A 19,149-nucleotide genomic window follows, 5' to 3' on the forward strand; every position below is an offset into this window, starting at 1 on the left:
TATTGGAGCAAAACTTTTCTAAATCTGAGAGAGATGATATGATGATAAAGATGATACCCGAATGATATATATTCTTTGAAATAAGATTTGCTAGATGAATATGTGCAGGTATTATGCCAAGTAATGCTTTTTAATTGCTGTTCCTCCCAGTGTTTCTGTTTCAAACTCCTAACTGCCCAGAGTTTAAAAAAAAAAAAAAAAACCAACATGCCAATGACAATCTAGTCATGCTTTCATTTATTCACTTCATATAAAAATCTCTTTAAGAATGCATCTGAACACAATATACAATACTATAACATACATTGTGTAAAACTCCTGAAAACAATAAAATAACCACCTGGAACAATACAGTGTTCAACAGACATACAAACCCATTGGTCATGCACAACTGTGCTAATTTGATCAACTATTTAGTAACAAGCTGGACCAAATGATTTTTAAACATATTTTACAAACTGAGACTGAAACTTTTAGGATGCCTAACAACTTTTGTTGGAAGAAGCTTCACATTAGCACGAGAATTACAGTACATCAGTTCACATTTCGTTATAGAAATTCACACTGGATTTTAGATATATTGGGACATGACACGAGCATTGGGTGACCTTCCAAGGGATTTTGTTTCTCCCCAGAATCAGTAGTTTCAAGTAGGTGAACAAACCAGCTTAACTTTAGCTACAAGATGCAGCTATTAATGATTCTTAATTGGAGAGTGACCGCCTTTCAGTTAAAGCCACCTGAATGCCCCGTATGGATTCTGTATGTCTCTGAGCTACTGTTCAGGTTCTTATTTATCTTATGCAATACAAAAGGTTACACGAAAAAGGCAACTCTTATCCAGAGTTTTCTACAAAATCAACACCACCAGTGACAGGCAATGTTAATTCATATATATATATATTTATATATATATATATATATATATATTAATAACTTACAAAACATTGCATTATGTACATTAGGTAATAAATACACTGTTATAAACAGTAATGGACGTGTTAGAGCTCAAGGCAGTGCAAGAGAAAGGTGGGTGCAGCTAAATCGTAGAATCTAAGTCAAGTACAACCGATAAAGAATGGAGGTCTGAGCATACAAACTTTCAGCAAAGTTCAGGAATTTTTTTAGGGAAAATCTAAACACACATCACGTCACACACTGCCTCATAATGCTTAATTTCACATGTAGTGTATGTGCAACAAAGATCTAGCTACCTTCCATAAACTTTGTTGTGCAGAACAAAAAGTGAGGGAAAATCCTGTTGTCTGTTGCAAGCAAACAAGTAAAATGTGAACTGGCATGAAATGTCTTACGGAAGTAATTTGGACATGAGCGTTAAAAGTGAAGGAAACCTGCAACAGATTAACTGTGATACAGTGACAGATATTGCCTACGGAAGAAGGAAGACTATTTCTTGTTTTATGAAAGAATCAAAAAGTGTACATCGATTTTTAAACAAATTAACAATTTTTTGTTAAGTTTTATACTAAACTGTATAGTTATTAGGCTCTGAAAAGACATGACAGTGTTTACAAAAAAGGCACACATGTCCGAGGACAGGTGAACAGGTGGACAGGTTGTCAATGTATAGCTACTAACCAGTCATTTTCACTGGTTTAAGTTCCAAAATCTTGTTGTATAAAATCTCTCAGTTTCGTGTCATTTACTTTCAAGCTGTTCAGTAACGATTCAAGCTGGTTCCAGAGCACAGCATTTCAGCTGAAACAAGGCTTAAAAACAATGAAAGTCATCTGGTAATTTCCTGAGCAATCATTTCACTTTATGATCTTTAACCCTGTCTTCAGTCTTAAGTCACTGAAAAGACCCTTAAACCAAAGCCAGACAGGGGTCTTAAGATCTAGATTGCAGGCTTGTCCTCAAAGACAGCTTGCATGTTCATTCACTGGTTGAGATTCACCTACATGGGTGCATTATGTGTCCACAGGTGATGCATCTTCCGTAAGTATTTCTATCTGAGTGTCTTGGGACGCCTTGCTTCCCGGGTCTATCACACAGAGAGTCTTTGTACTGCTGTAATAACCGATCCGTTCTCCTTCCTTATTAGTACCTTCAGAATCTTCTTCTTCAAGTGTTAATTCAAACTGGAATTTTTCCGTAAGCCCTTGGCAATCTTTGTCTTGTTCATCCAAGAGAGGGGATGGGCTTTGTGGAATCATACTCTGGTACCAGTTCCTATTGTCTTCCAACGTATCTAGAATGTCTTGGGCGTCGGGCTGCACTAGATCTGCCCATGTTTCCCAGAGTGGATGAACAATGTAATCAATAAATCCAACCTGCAAAACAGGTAACACAAGCAATTCACTTTCCAGTAAAACTACAGACACTCTGAAAATAAGAGATGTACTTAAGCAATCACTAATGTCTGGATACAGCTCATGTAAAAAACATTTTTTTTTAGGCCCTTAAACCAGCTGGGTCACAAAATGGTAGATGTTGACCAGGACAGAGTGGATTATTTATAACATGCCCTCTTTGTAAAGGCCTAGCTTTTTAGCACAAGAAAGGCGTATCAATAATTTGCTTTAACCTTCGAACTCCCACTGTACCATTCATCACATTTTAGCAGTTATGAAATCATACTCTTTTTTTTTTTTTTTTTTTGTCCGACCAAGCTTCAGTGGTGATTTTATCAGATATTTCCTGCAGGAACTGTTACGGTGTCATACAGCGGATGAAATGCAAATGGTAGCTTGAAAAGCTGTGACAGTGCAATACAAATTAACCAATCAGAGCACTGAATCGATATGTACTGTTTCACCCTCTGATCAAAAGTTGCACAACATACAGTACCTGGGACTTTTCTACGGATGCTGTATGCTTGTCACACATCGGGCTGATTTCCATGCCCCTTTCTCGTTCTTTGTCCCCTTGTTGGAAAAATTCCTCCATAATCCTGTCTGTCCACTGCCGGTACAATTCCAGGGACTTGGTGGGGTTACTCAGGTCTGCACAGTGCACCATGTTGCGAAGAACCTGCGGGTACAATTTTCCAGTGTTACTTTATTAATTTATTTATTTATTTAATATATTTCTATACCGGACTTCATGAATGGGATTCATATCAGGCCGGTTTACATGGAACTTGGGGATTAACAAGTGTAACCAAACAAGAAGGCTGAAACAAGCAAAGTTACATATAACAAAGGGATTGAACTTGGGGGCTATAGTAGCTAGGAAGGAGACAGAGAGGAATTAACTACATATAAGTAATATATATAAGACGGGTTATGAGATTAGTAAACTTGTTGCAGAAAATAAACATGAGACAATTTTTAAGGGATCTATTTTATTTGCTAATGCTTAATCGACTCCGTTTTATCTCCACTGGTTTGTTAACAGAGCAGAGCCTATAAAAAACTCACTTATCTCTGGCAGTTGCAGCCAAGCCTTCATAACACTTAGTACCGATTTACTTTACAGGCAATGCCAAGGAATGCTTTCTTAAAAGGTCACATTAATTTATGAGGAAGCTATAACATTTCTTAAAGATAAGGACAGTAAAGTTTCATATTTATAGGAAAACAAAAAAAAAAGTTAAAATATGAAATTCACAGTTTGGGTCCTATAGTCATAGCACAACAGAGGAGAAACCGTTATGATCTGATGCATGAAACAGTAGATCAGTGGAATGATATTATGGTGTTTCTGCTGCGTGGCAGAAAACACGAGTGTACAAAATATTGAATTCCTGCGAACACATGTGCTGTCTTTATTTTGTTTCTTTTCTCTAAAGCTGTTCTTACCCTATTGACTGATAGTTCTGGACAATAAAGTCCTCCTTTCTTACTCCAAACTGATATGGCACAGAGTCGGCAGAAACTTTCCTGCACTGCCTCGCTAATGTGCCCCACCAAAGGGTAAAAGCAGAGTTTTCTCCAATGCCTTTCTTGGCATTTCTGCTGTGGTTGCCAGAAAGGCTGCTGATTGGTGTCAGTGAAGTAGTGATTTCAATGATAAAGGTATCTGTCCACTGAGACCACCACGGAATGCCATTACGAGATGGTAATGAATTCAGTCACTACCAACTGAAGCTAGATTTGGATATGTAAATAAACTTAATACATTTAGGGCTTGATTTTCGAAGCGACTTATGCACATAAAACCCTGTTGTATGCACGTAAGGACGCTTGGAATATCAATTAAGGGGGCTGTGCATGTAAAAGTAAGTATGAAATACCATTTTGCCTGTCCTTTTACCTGTACTGGCAAGAAGTGTTCTAGGGAGGTGGAATTGGGATGGGGAAAGCATTTATGTACATGCTTTCAATTTTCAACCGTACGCACGTAAATGTGCATGTAGAAACTTTCCCCACACGCGTGTGTACGTGTGTGGCGGGGCAATCCGTGAATTTTCAGAACAGGCTCATGCGCATAAATCTGCGTTTAAAATCCTGGCTCCACTCTGCGAGTATAAAGTGCCCGCAGATTTCAGCCCTACGTGGGCTGTTATAAAAATGACTCTCTCAGTTCTTACTTTGATTACCTAATGAAACGGGTGTGGTGTTTGTTCCTAATGAGCTCTAAAATGGACTTTCACAAAATAGCTGCTAATTCCTTTAACAAACCATCAACCCAATCTATCAAGCACGGAAGAAGAAGGAATATCCTTCTTAAAAAGGTAATCCAGCAGCAAAACCCATGCAATGTAATGCAAAGCTGCAGCCGGAATTTATACCTGTATTCGATCTGTATAATTATCCAGCAGGAGGACTCCAGAACTTGTAACCTTTTTAGTCTCCACCATAGTTTTCAGGTCTGCGAGCAGGCTCATGTGTTTCGACATGTCGGTTGCCAACACCTTGGTAGAAGAAATGATAGGTTTAAGGAGGAGGAGGAGGGAGAGACAGCTAACATACTGGCTTCTTCATTAACTCGGGACTGTGGTGGCATCACAAGAGCCTCACCATGTCGATCACCATCTTCCTGAGAGTCTGACGCTGCTTCTTGGTGAGGTTCTGGAAAATGTCGCAGTGCTCCTCTTGCAGCAGCTTGAAACCCACGGCGAGGTGGTGGTTCTCCAGCACGGATTCATCATTGTACATCAGAGCCAGTTCAGAATCTGACAGACAAAGAGAGAGAGGAAGGGAGATGAGCTGGGTGCAATGGCTCAAACCGGTAAGCAATATAGCCCTGGCATTCAGGTGAAAACCCGCCGCACCACTGACAACACTAAGATTCTGCCCTGCGTTTCTCTGTTACCTGCTGCTAAGTACGTGCAATTCAGGCACAAAAGAAAGCATCCCTGGCTTATTTGCTGGACAATGCCATGCTCCGCTGAGCAATACTCAATTTTAATTTCTTGTAATAATTTTCAGCATCACAAAACCTTAGACAGCAATTCTAAGTACTTAAATACAACATTTCTTTCGCTATATAATAAAAACCGATGGAAGATAAAGATTCCCTTTAGCGCAGCAGAACATGGTTGTATGCTAGGCCATTAATTACAGACACGAGCGACTGAAAACACCAGGCACAGAATAGGGAAAACCCTCGCAGAAGTGAAATGCAATACTGTTATCTGCAAACTCTCTCTTCCAAAGATTTGTTTCCATACAGAATAAAAGAAATCTGTGCAAAACAAAGACCACATGTATCACTTGAAAATGAGGCTTACTGGTATTAATAAGGAACTGATTGGAGACTCCGGGATGGTCCACATCATGAATTGCAGCTGCAAAAATTGCTGCCAAAATCTCCAGATCGGTGAAAACAGCCTTTAAAAAAAAACAGAACAAAATGAGCCTCTTTGGAAATATCACCTGCCATCCGCCGACCTCTTCAATGCAGTCCTATTTGCGTGAAAGGTGCAAGTACCCAGTGGATGCTCCTGCAGGTTTCCCTGGGAGCACTCACTGTTCTCTGATGGGCTCCCCTGTGGCGGGCATCCATTTATATATAAACCATGAGCCCTGTTTTAAAGCATCACTGCTAACTAGAGTTTTCAAAATGACAATTTGTCTGTTTTATGGCTTTTTTATTTCCCCTGTGGGTCTTATTTCTAGATCACCTTTCTTTTCTTTTTGTCCTGCTAGACTTTATTTATACTTTTACATGATTTTTGGCTACTTTTTTTTTTTTTTAGTGCAGAAATGTTTTAATTTGGGAGGTCCTGCATGGCCTTAACCAGCCAGCATACTGGAAGGTGCGCACTGGTTATTATGGTTCCATCTCCAATGCTAGGAATGGCGTAGCAGTGAGGCAGGCCTTGGGATGGTGTGGAGCCAGGGCAAAGTGCATTAAGTGTGGGTCCCTTAGTCGGAAGAGGGTGAAGATGGTAGTGGAGGATGTCTGAGAGGGGGGGCTGGCAGGAAAGTGCAGGCTGCTGCACTCACCACCTCCTCACGCACCCTGCTAATACCATCCGTGCTTATATCTGTGTCCTGGTGACACTTTTTTATTTTTCACGGAAAGTGGCAAGTGAAGGGGCCCTTTCGGTGCAGGGCCAGAAGCCGTTGCCCCATTTGCCAATTCACCACCTCTAGGGCTGCCCCTGCTTAGTAGAGAGAGTTTTCAAAAGCCATAAACACTATTACTGTCTCAAGGATGAAACAGAAAATTAGAAATGAGATGGGGCAGAGGAGGAGTTCTTGATTCTTTCGCTTAACTATCTGCTGAATTATCTAATGATTATACGTTGCCTATACTACTTAAAAAAGCAAACCATTTTTTATTTGCAATTGAAACAGAATAGAAGTCCTATCAAAATGGAACTCCAGATCTGTAGCAGTGTTTATAAAAACTGAACTTTTTTCTAAGAGAAATTTCTAGAAAGAACAAAGCTCTTCATATTAATGCATTTATTGTGATTATGGAATGATGAGTTCTAGTAGCCATATTCATCCTAGAGGAGACAGGATTCTCTGCAGGCTGGGAAAACTTTATTGGCCCGACATAAGATAGTATCCAACAATATCTTATAGGAGTTAAAAAAACAAAACAAAACAACCAGGTAAACCCCTTCTTTAGAAGTCAAAGCAAGTGATCGATGTGGTCTTGACAGCTCATGCACCAACATCGTCCTTGCATAATTCTTAAATTGATGTTATGAATGGTACCACAACCTGCAGACAGTCCTCTGAATATGGAGAATAATATTGGAATGGGTTACTCATATACATTCATACTATAGGACATTTGAAAAGTATAGGAATAATGATTTGGCAAATCAAAAAATGGCAGAACTCACATCTAATGCTGGAGTAGACAGAAGTACATGGGTTGACTGGGCAACATCAGCAGCATGAAGACTATTGTGGTAGGCGACATCTGGATGGTAGTGGTCTTCTAAAGTCATCATGTAGGTTATAAGTGTGTCGGCTGAGATTTTGAATGTTTTTAGCAAATCTCTCTCCTGTTTAACGAGAGGTAGAATGATATGAATAGCTGGATGTTAGTGAATAATTATGGTATTGAAGAAGCTTGTCATGATATAGCAAAGAAATATGAAATGAGATAGAAAGTTTTAAATTCAGAAATTCAAAATGAACCATCTCTCGAAGCACTACTAACCTGAAATATGGCAAACATGATACATGTGAGAGGCCTGTTGCATGAATACGCTGCTACCTTAAAAATATTTAGACCCCATTTATTCAGGTCTTCCAGTTCCTGTAAGCATATAATACACAAATGTTAACAGATTATTGACATGAGCATCACAATAAGTATCTCACAATTTCCACATAGTTATCAAGTTAATCAAAAGTTAATTTTAGCACAGGTGGCTAATATGAGGGTGCATGCAACAACAATTTAGAGTTTTTAAGAAACAAAATGTATAGCATATGCCATGGTACTAGTGAGTGACGGCATTTATAGTATGTTTTGCTGAGAACCCAAAGTTCTATAATTCTATAACCTACATATGAATCAAATTGACAAATAATGCCACGGAACTTGAGATATTTTGAAAATCTATACAACAGGTCCTGGCAACTTTGTTTTCTCACTGGCCAAGAAATGGAAGGGAAGACTTTTCCAAATCTGAACCACTCAGCACCACCCTTCCACCAGTGGGAGACTTATAGATGCTTTCCCTCCCATCCTAACTCACATGGGCCAGTGTAAGAACATGCAAAAATAAAAACACTTTTTTTGTATCACTTCTCCATGTGTATATCACGTGCATGTCTGCAAAACAATGTGTATGTGTATATGCACACGCACAGGGCCAAATTTAGGCAAAGGCATATGACTAAGGTGCCAAGGTCTAAAGGTGCTCAAAAACTAGGATGCCCATTTCCTTGAACCTCTCGCTATGGGCTCCATAATCTTAAATTCGGCCCTGTATATACACATTTAATACTAGATCAAATATACCTTGGAAAGAAGATCTTCCTTCTCTGTTTTTACACCAAATCGCGAGATGCATGTGTTGTTTAAGCTTGAGCTATGCATTAATTTTTTCACTCCGCTGATCTGTGTCATAAGCTGCTGTTTTTTCTTTTTTTCTCTGTCCTTTTGTGTTGGTGATGGAATCTCCACATCATTCTGCTTGTCTGGGAAGGACAAACATGAAATTTATTTATTTAAAAATATTTTTTTTTACCTATATTAACAGTGTTATGCTGAGTTTCCTGGTTATCCATCTATTATAATGAGGTACTCTTTCATTAATTATGGCATTCATTCTTGGTTTTCTTAATCAAATTTTGATAGATTTTGGTCCTGATCTTTCTACTCAAGAAAGGTTTATTTATACATTTGACAGCTGCTAATTTATACTTGAAAAAATATAACAAATATAACAAATATTAGTTAAAGGACCCTCAGAAAAACAACTGCTTTGCTTTAGTCTCTACAGAAAAGGATGTTGAGGAGATACCCATACTTGAACTAATCTTTGTACATGATGATTCAGAGGAACTAAAACAAATCAGTGTGAATCTACAAGAGGTGCTAGAGCAAACTGACAAACTAAATAGTAGCAAATTAACAGGACCTGATGGTATTAACCCCAGAATTCTAAAGAAACTCAAATATGAAATTGCAGACCTGCTACTGGTAAGCTGTAACCTATCATTCAAATCTGTCTCTATATCTGAAGAATAGGAGGGTAGCAAATGTAATGCCAATTTTCAAAAAGGACTCCAGGAGTGACCCAAACAACTACAGACCAGTTAGCCTGATATTAGCGCTGGCTAAAATACGGAAGCTATTGTTAAGAACTAAATTACTGGTTGTATGGTACACATGGCTTAGCAGGGAGAAGCCATCAAAGATTTAGCAAAGGAAGGTCATGTCTTATTAACCAATTAAAATTCTTTGACGGTGTTGATCGGCAAGTGGATAAAGATGAACTGATCAATATATCTGGATTTTCAGGTGTTTGATAAAGACTCTCATAAGAGATTTCTCAGAAAACTAAAAAGTCATGGGATAGGAGGCGATGTTATATTGTGTATTGGTAACTGGTTAAAAGGAAACAGAGTAGGATTAAATGAAACAACACAATGAAACACAGTGATACTAATTAAAAGGTAGTTTAGGACAAGCGGCTAACTTCCACCTGTCACTATTGTAGGGGAAATCATTTCAGAAGTATTAAAAGTTATACAGAAGAAGTTGTCATTTTTAGGTTTGCGAGACAAACCCATTGAAATAAACTAAGATTCCTACAGAAAGATATCAGGGTCAATTTGCCATTTGCAAACAAAACAAATTTAGAGGGCTTGTCTGTCTAGATACTGTAATTCATTCAAAGGTATTTTGGAAAAGTACTGTAAATTCCATGATGTTATAGCTAATATCTGATGAAAATTAAAAAGAAATTAAAAACATTTAAAAAATGTAAAAAAGATATTAAATACAGCCCATAAAGCCGATAGAAATCAGAATGATCATGCTACTTCAGGAAGAGGTGAATGAGCTGCCTGAACCAATGGAGGCTTTAGAAAAGGATAAGGGAATAATGCAATTAATTTGTAACAAAACCCAAATCCTGACATGTGCTGTAACTATATTCAATACATTTAAAAAAAACTGTTTTCTATTAGCACTCTGCCAAAGCCAGTAACTACACTAAGAAAAATGACAGTGAGTGGTAAAATCACGCATGCAAAAAACCATCCTTCTGTGAGAGGTTGTAAATGCCACGGGTGCCAATCTGGCCCAGAATAAAACAGCAAGCTACGTGCCCAGCTATTTAAGCAGGAAGGAAATTGATTTTTTTGCTAGCCAGTGCTGTTTCATCACCTTTGGTGTTAATAAAAAGATAGGATATATTTCCTGACTAGGCATCTTTCCTTTTTCCCCTTATGATGACAGCACCAATAGGATTGCTTTCATCTACTGCCATTTAAATTGACTGCAAGGTTACATACTGATAAAAATATTTGCTTAGTAAGTATTTTTCTTCTAAAACATGGGGTATTATATTACTGGGAAAGTCTGCAAACTGCAAATGCTTCACTTAAAAATAAAACTAAGTAGATGAACTATGAAGCTTCCTGAAAGAAAAAAAAAATAAATAGCATTCATAAAACATCAGCAAATCAATGAAACTTTCTACGTGAGGATTTTCACTTGATTTCTAATCTTTGGGCCAGATGGGGATGGGGATACTGTGGAAGCAGTGTTTACCATCCATCCCAACCTTTATTCAACTTTGTCATCCACTGACCAAACTTAAGGTACATGCATACCAATTTCTAGAGGGAACCACAATCTGTGGCCTCTGGCTGAGCAGCGTCGCTGCAATGGCTGGGCTAGACTGGGGGGGGGGGGGGGGGGAGGGAGGAGGGATTAAAAAAATAGAGGAAAACTACCAGGCAGCTGTGAATGAGAGCTTATGGCACTACAGCCACTGCACAGGCCATTTCTAATACAGCTGGAAGCCCAAGGAAACAGGAAGATACAGAAGCCACCAGAAAATATTGAACTCTTATTATCCCCTCTCCCCCAAAGTTAATAAAAGCTTGTGCTGTATTTAAAGCTAATTTCCTAAAATCACCCAGAAAAGCTCTGTACTTTTTTTTTGTTAAGAAACACATATTTGCATATTTTGCTTCTGCACTTCAAGTGAATCTATCTAGGTCAGTTACCACAAATGGAAGACCTCTACTGGTGAATGAATGTACAGGCATCTTCTCCCATAACCATGAAAGCATAGCGCTGGTGAGACATGTAAAGAGTCCGTGCAGTCTTACCTAAGAAGGTGTTGGAAATGTATTCAGACACCTGGTTCCCTGACCGGCTCATCTCCGAGAGGTGTGTCAGCTCCCGGTTTAGCATTCTCTTGAACTGTTGAAAGTTAAAATATGGTCATGTAAGTTTATTGGAGATATATATGACAAAAATTTTTTAACTTCATTACATGCCGACGGAGGGGGGGAAAAATGGTATCCGGAAACATGCTGACATTTTAGATTGTAAGAATAGTGATATGCCGCAGGTTATAGCCAGATAATCTTTAACACTGTAATTATAATTTTCAAGCCTTTTATGAATGTTTCCATTGACACAACCAAATGCATTACTCTGTAAATTAAATTAGAATATGGCTTTTTTTTTTTTTTTTTTAATAAGAAGACATTCCTTAGATATAAGATTTTTTAACAACATTTGGTAATAATCTTTGGATGATTTGCTTTATAATCTACCTAATAAATACACATACGTGTTAAAGGTGGAGGTATTTACAGAAAATGAAGATAGAAAATTTGTGACTGGATTACTGCTTCACTCTGCATAATTGAATCACCTCTTGCTACAACAGATTTCATGTAATTATGTGATATGGTAAACCACTGTGTGTTTCACATAAAAACTAGTTCAAAAGGTACACATGCATAGACTGAGCATATTTATGCTGAACTAAAATACTCAAATATAAGACATGCACATGCATTTCTAATCCCTAGATATATAATCAGTGCATTGACTGACTACAGATACACAAAATTCAAGCACTATTTAATAATTGTCTTAACATAAATTAACCCACCTTGATATAACCCCAAGACACGGATAACAAATAGTTTGCCTCAGGCATCGTGGAATACTCTACCACACTGCCAAAAAAATCGCTTACAAAGAATTCACAGATCTGATAGAGGAATTCCACAAAAAAATCCCCCAGGAAATCCCAGTTACCGCAATGCCAAAACAATTAACAGTTATAACATCCATGGACTGCGCATAGCCTGAGCTTCTTTAATGCAGGCAAAAGGCAGGTTTTCCCTTGCATCTTCACTGCAGAGCTCTATGCACGCTTATTTGCCAGTGGAACAAATAACGAAATCGAGGGTTGAAGGAAGAAGCCAGAAAGCCCATCCAAGTGTATGCAGTGAGCCGGCTTGAAGCACTTATGAATTATGAACAGCCTGGTAGCTCAGCTGGCTGAAGTGGGGTTCCAGGGGGGGTGGTCTCTGCCTCAGATTAGTCTTGCTCAGTTGACTATTCATTCTGAGGGGGTTGCAGGGCTGTGCAAACCAGCCATCGTTTTGAATAGGAAGATTAAAATGGAGGAAACCCTGTGCACAATTAAATAAATAAAAGGCCCACTGTAGGGAACCACCCTATCACAATGGAGCCATTTTAACCCTCCTGATGCCTTCAAGAAACAGGTTAATGGTTATAATTGCTACGGTAGGACATGCTTGCAGATTTGGAAACATTTGCTTTACAGCTTTTCAATATAAACTTTGCTTCTTTCTTCTTTCTTTTGAAATGTTAACCTTTCCTACAAGAGCTGCATAGTGGCTTGTTTCCTAATAAGGTGAAATGAATAATATATACGATACACGCGCTGCTGGGCATTATTTCTACAGCCCATTAATGCATGGCAGGTTTAGCTGCTATGATGGAAGAGCTTGGTTATTGCAAAATTAGGTAATGCTACACCTTCCATCACCTTGAACTAATCCAAAGCACATAAAATGTACTGAACTGCAAAGAACAGAATATTTGGAGGTTTTAGGCTAAATGTCAAGCTTACTCTCCATAGCAAACGGTATTGAAAATATGGGGAATATTAGAAAAAGCCGTTTGCAGAATGTAAATGGCAGAATTTAGAGCAAATGCAGTCAGCATGTATGGTCATTTTTATTCAGGGAAGAGTTTTATTACTGCTTGTGTATCATGGGTCCAGTTTTGGATCCTGCAATGTGCAGAGAATCTTAAAATGGCTAGAAGAATTGTCTTTTCTCGCCTGCAGTAAATTATTCATTTTCAGTTTAGCATGACATCATCTGCTTTTCTCAGTCTGTGCTGGAAAATGTGCCTGCATGGGTGAACCTACCGCTGCAGTGTAAACCCCCCACTGAACCTGCACAGAAAGCAGCACAAGGACAGCCAGTCACAAGAATAATCCAATACCATGGCAACGGGATCACGTGACAAAGAGCTTTCCCCACCGCAAGGCTTCCCTTCTGAGGACGTTACTCATCAGCAGTGGTATTCCTTCAAAAAAATCCCAATATCGCTTTAGGAAAGCACCCACTTCTTTCTAAATTATTTTGGTGAGCAATGAATTTTGAACATTCACTGTATGCAAACCAGTGAAATCCATTATTTTGCACATGGCCGACATACGAACATATTGGTAGCCCTTACCGACTCAGAGGTAGGGTATCTGGTAAGCAAACAGATTTAGTCAGCTAGGGTACAGAGGGGGCTTTCTAGGCAAAGACAAGCAGGTAAACAAGATAGTACTTTAGATGGCTACCTTCCAGCAGGACCAGCTTCTACTGCCTTTGGCCAAGGCATCATCTTCCATAACAGAAGAAGCAATTAATTATTCTTTCACAACGCAGGCATTAGCAATGACAGATTATCATAACCTTTTAACTGTAAGTGCTGAGAGACCCCGGGCAGAAATTTCTTTTCTATTATTAAAAAAAAAAATTATGAAACATCTTCAATATCACTAAAACCATTTGACAGCGAGAAACATTCTCTTATCTCTGGAAAGCTATGCTTTGTAGCTGCCCTGCGTATTTACCAGTGCACTGATTCCCTAGATACCGCGATCTGAAGTTGCTGCAGGATTTTTTTTTGTCTTAGGAAAAAGAAAAACCAGGAGCTGAATAAGTAAAGCACTGACCATAGTTGCATAAGTTTAATGTCAAGAGGTCTGGATATCAGCAATTGGGGGCTGCCGTCATTAATGATGGCACCTGCTGGCTTCTTGGCTGTCTGATTTGAGAGCCATGTGTTTTGTAGCCTTGTGTCAGCCTTCTAGTTGGTTTAACCAGTCTGATTCACTCATAAGTGCCACGAAGCTGCGAGTCCAGGTGAACATCCTGCATCACGTGACGAGCCATCTATTTTGCAAAAGTTCGGATCTCTCCCTAACAAAGCTTTTTTTTTTTCCATTGCACACCCATGAACTCTAAAGGAAAGTTCAGCCACAAATGAATAAAGTCCATAGACCTGAAAATAATACCATGCATCCCTTGTACATTCGGCCATGAAAAGCAAGCAAAGCCGGCTGAAACCGAGCGCTTCACGTCATTGGTATGCATTGCTCATGTGAGCCGACACAGAAAGTATTCTCGTCTCAGGAGGACCACCTAACTGCGGAGAGTGAGGGGAAAAAAAAAAAAAAAGCGGGAAGAAATACTAAAGAAGATTTGATTTGATTTACAGAACTGAGTTGAAGTTTGCCTTTCCAGTGGAAGAATGGAATGGTTTTGCTCTTCCCTGCAGCACATGTGGAGGAGAGGCAGATTAGCAACAGCTTCTTTATGCAGCATCTGGAAATACTTGGTCCATGATGAACGTAAACAGAAGACATGTGCTTCCTTTATCTATCCAGGGGGGCTCCCCCCACTTCCTTATGGTGAAAAGGGCTTGCAGTTTTCCTGGCACATGTTCAGTTGTGCTCATGAAAGCGGCATCATACAGGCCAGTATGTGGTCAAGCATATGCTGCACATCTTCCAGACCCCAGCACGTGGAACCGTTTTGCCTGCAAAGCCTTCAGGAGGAGAAGAGAGGGCACCCTTTTCAAAACCAGGGATCTTGGGTTTTCCCCGGATGCATCAAGGTGTAAAGGTTTGCCAAATGAAGGACATGGAGAGTCTGCAGAACGGCAGCCAGCATTCTGGGGAAAGTCGGGTGGGGGGGGGGAGGTTGCAAAAGCAAAAAACAGTATTTCAAATTCTGATGTCATTCATTAAAAGGAAAATCGACAAAGTAATTGGGCAGACAAGATAACTTTATTAGGCTAACAACTGTTTTTAAGATACAGGCTGCCAGACTTATTAAGCTCCTTGTGTTAGACCTTTGTAACTCCAAAAGCTTGCATCTTAAAACACTCATCCTTTTAATAAAGGTCTACTTTCTACTCTAGTAACTTGATTTTCTTTTAAGAAACTTCATTTGTGGTGGGCAATCCACTATGCTCAAAATTATGATCTAAATATTTTCAGTCAGAGAGTCCCTAAAGTTGGTCTTAATGTTGTTATTTTCTCAGATCCAGCAGCCTTTACAGGTGAAACTGGTAGGAATTGTCCCCGAAGCCTCTCTTCCATCTGTCCCTTTCATTCAGAAACCTTTCCTGGCCTGACAATTCGTCACCAAATTAACAGAGTGGGATAATGAAAAAATTACAAAGTGCAAAGGGGAAATCTCACAGACAATTCCCGGGCTCTGGTACTGGTCCAGGTTCTGGCCCGGGGGCAGGATCCCATAGATTTTCCTGTTCCAACTGCTTTCTCTCCTCTTTCCCCCGGGGATCAGAAACACGTCTTCCTTCTGTCCTGAGCGCAGTCACTCATCAGGGAACCAGACTTCTTTCGTTCCTTCTTCCCATCCTGTTCTCAGCAAAAGGCCATCGTGAGCATCCTCGCTTCTTCCTCCTCCTCCTCTCCCTCTGGCTCTAATCAGGAAGTCAGCTGGTACCCATCCCAGTATTTCCCCTTTTGCCCCACTTCCCCTCCCCGTGAGGGCCACCTTCTGTGGAATCATCAGCTGCCCCAGGTGGGACTGGAACCCAGATATCCTCTCACCTTGCTGGTGCTCCCAACCTGAAGAGCGGGGATTGGACACCAGGCCAGCTCCGGGACAGCGGTGGAACTGTTAAAGAGGTTACGATCTTGTCCCATTTTCTCTAGTTTATACATTGCAGATCCTGATGCTCCCACATCCGTGTGGGTATGTGCACAACACTCTTTGCATGCGTAACTGTATCATGTGTGCTCATCTAATCAATTTAATGGAGTACAAAGGAAGAAGAGAAAAAAAAAACCCAACTATCCTTGATGGGAAGAAATATCTTGAAAACAGTCACAGCTTATGTGGCTGGCAGCCGTGATGTATCCTTAGCAGTGTGGATAGGATAACTGGGCAGGCTGGATGATCTTTTTCTGCTGTCATTTACTACGTATGAGCGTTTTCAATGAAGGAAGGTAAATAATTAAACCAATATAGTAGCACTGCAAATACAAAATATATCCCGCCCTTACTATGGTTACTCTACTTTAGTCATGAATTCTCTGGCCCCGCTTCGCCCATTCTTTCAAACCCCGGGACTTACACGCGTCCCGGGGCTTTACATGCGCTGCTGGGCCTTTTGAAAATAGGCCCGGCGTGCGTAAGCCTTTGAAAATCTGCCCCCTAAAGTGCACTTACACAGGTAACTCCTGTGGACAATTCAATGGCATATATTGTAGCAATTTTCAAAAGCCCACTTACGTGGGTTAAGTGCATTTACACAAGTAAAACCCAGTTTTAAGTATGTTAATGCTTTTTAAAATCAAGTCCAATCTGTTTGCAGCTCTCGAGGCCTGGAATTGCTTACCCTGACCTACAGGGTCCTTTAGCTTCAGCACTGCATGGTGGTCTTTCAGGATTGCCTTTTATCAGAACCTTATCAGAACCCCTTTATGAGCAATCATTCAGAAGAGGTCAATATGGCAAGGTTGGTAAGGCAGATGTATCAAGCATTGACATTATATGAAACAAAAAATACTAGCAATGGTGCAAGATACCCCAGTACATTCTATAGATCCTTTCTTATCAATAATTAACAGGCCATTATACCCTACCTGCTCCGGACTAAAGAAAATATATGTATTTCCAGGCAGCTTGACTACACATTTACAGGGGTAGCGTAGTAAAAAACTAGCCCCTAAAGCTAATTTTTCAGACCGCATTGATCGAAAAATCTTTCTACGCTGTTGTGTAGCTCTCGAAAAGTCTGGATATATATATGCACCAAACCTTGGAGATAGGGAACATTAAAATTCTTGAAGTAACTTTTCATAATGTGACTCAAATCATGCTCAGAAAAGAAAGTAGCGAAGAGAGCAGCTCATTCAGTAATCTCCACATTAGAATTTTCAAGGTATCCAGATAGATTAGAATTGTCCACCCGCTCTTTAATAGGAAGTATCTGAGTAGAGCTATATCTCTGTGGTAGAAAAAATTTTTTCACGGCCAGAGGAATTTTGAGAACCTCTTGCATGTACCTCTTAAAAGTATATTTCCAATGAAAGAATAAGAGAAAAATGTTGTTTCTTTTTTGTTTATGAAATATATTGTTATTAGAGATTTCTTTTAGTAAGTCTATTAAGTTTCAATGCAAAGTTGTTGTTCTTTGAAAAATTTATGTAAAACCTGATAAATAAAAAATTTAAAAAAAGATGTATGAAGCCTTTTCCTCAGACATAAAATGGGTAAAACCTTTTAGCACATCTGGCATGTCAGAAATGCAGTGACAAATAGAATGTTTTATGCTTTAGTAATGTGATGCTGGCAACATTTATATACATCTGCAAGTAAAATAACACATGGGGTGCATTTTCATAAAAAGGCTGAGCACCACCCGTAGCTGAACTAATTTTGGCCAGCTGTTAAGGATGATTTTCAGCCGAACCTAGCCGGCAAGATTTTAGGCTGGAAATCAGCCTATAAACAGCTGACAAAAAGCTTAGCTAGTTATAGATACAGGGTGCTCAGCCTCCTGCTCCTGAACGTATCTGGCTGAAAACCTGCGCTGGGGGTTGAGGTTAGGTTCTCTTCAGGAAACCCTGCAGACCCACTCTCCCAGGGTGGGAAGGAGAGGGATCTGTGGGACACCTTTAAGGTGTGGATGAGAGAGAGAGAGAGACTGGGCAGCAGGGCACATATCTTTTTAATTATTGGGGAGAGTTTGGTAAGAAGGAACGTGGTCTGTGGGTCACTTTGAGAGGTGAAGTTGGAGAGTGGAAGAGACTGAGGCTGCCAGGGAGAGAGCTGATGAGCCCCAGACAGACAAGATTTAGCAGCATTTGGATTTGGCTTGCCAAGTTAGGTGGCTACAACTGAAAATCAGCATCAGTCTCCTGACTGTCTTCCCCTGACCTAAGTGCACTCCAAAGTCTGCTCAGAATTTGAGTGGCCAAATTTATCTACCTTGTGAAACTAAGCAGCTAAATTTATCCACTCAGGGGCTGATGCAATAAAATGTGCTCATCCTAGCACACGGGTCTATGTTTGGTTGGGCGAGCGTTTTGGACGCACTAGACTAGCACCCGATGCAATAAGGAGATTAGTGCGTCCAAAACATGCACCCAAACAAATGCCTAGCTGATAGCGCTCATCACATGTAAATTCCATGTGGGTCAGGCTATTAGCTATTACCACCCCGAAGATGCAGGAAATCGCTGGCCACCTACCGCACACTTTTTAATGCTGCAAATTTAGCTCCTACCCTGGAGGTGGCATAAAGTCAATTCGCGAGTCAACGGCTCATGAAAAATAAAAAAAATACAGTCCTCTCTGTGTCCTTCTACTTAGCATCATTGTGACACTTAAACTAACTGCTTGCAGAGTTGAAAAATAAATGCGTATTGGCATGATTAAAAAAAATAATTCTTATGGCTGGACAATTTAGACGCCCATAGCAAAAGGTGTTTAGCTACGGGCATCTTCAGCAACCTCAGCAAAATAACAGAAATCGGCCAGAAGAAGCGGGATAAAAACGGGCAGCCACACTGAGGGGCCTGATGCATACTGTGGGCGCCTGATGCATTTGCGTGCTATGGACCCCCAATTCTGTCCCGGTGCGCCCGTTTTTGTGCAGTCCCTCATTTAAATACTGCATCAGGTGGCCTAGGGGATGTGGCTGCGTGTGCCTTAGTAAAACAGGCACTCAATACACACACGCCAATGCCTCTCTCTAGAGCTCTCTTGCCCAGAA

General features: G+C 40.0%; 1 protein-coding gene across 1 annotated transcript in view; it reads right to left on the reverse strand.

The window, feature by feature from the left end:
• Positions 1-214: 214 nt before the first annotated feature.
• PDE4B (phosphodiesterase 4B) overlaps positions 215-19,149 on the reverse strand; it is a 560,125-nt gene continuing 541,190 nt past the window's right edge. Inside the window, exons 9-17 of the mRNA XM_029617533.1 lie at positions 11,172-11,265; positions 8,344-8,522; positions 7,534-7,632; positions 7,211-7,375; positions 5,639-5,738; positions 4,926-5,080; positions 4,697-4,819; positions 2,812-2,994; positions 215-2,294 (exon numbers count right to left, since the gene is read on the reverse strand). Coding sequence (XP_029473393.1) covers positions 1,932-2,294; positions 2,812-2,994; positions 4,697-4,819; positions 4,926-5,080; positions 5,639-5,738; positions 7,211-7,375; positions 7,534-7,632; positions 8,344-8,522; positions 11,172-11,265 — 1,461 coding nt within the window. The 3' untranslated portion in view covers positions 215-1,931. The remainder of the gene's footprint in view (positions 2,295-2,811; positions 2,995-4,696; positions 4,820-4,925; positions 5,081-5,638; positions 5,739-7,210; positions 7,376-7,533; positions 7,633-8,343; positions 8,523-11,171; positions 11,266-19,149) is intronic.

The sequence above is a fragment of the Rhinatrema bivittatum genome, chromosome 10 (assembly GCF_901001135.1).
Source record: "Rhinatrema bivittatum chromosome 10, aRhiBiv1.1, whole genome shotgun sequence".
Lineage (NCBI taxonomy): Eukaryota > Metazoa > Chordata > Amphibia > Gymnophiona > Rhinatrematidae > Rhinatrema > Rhinatrema bivittatum.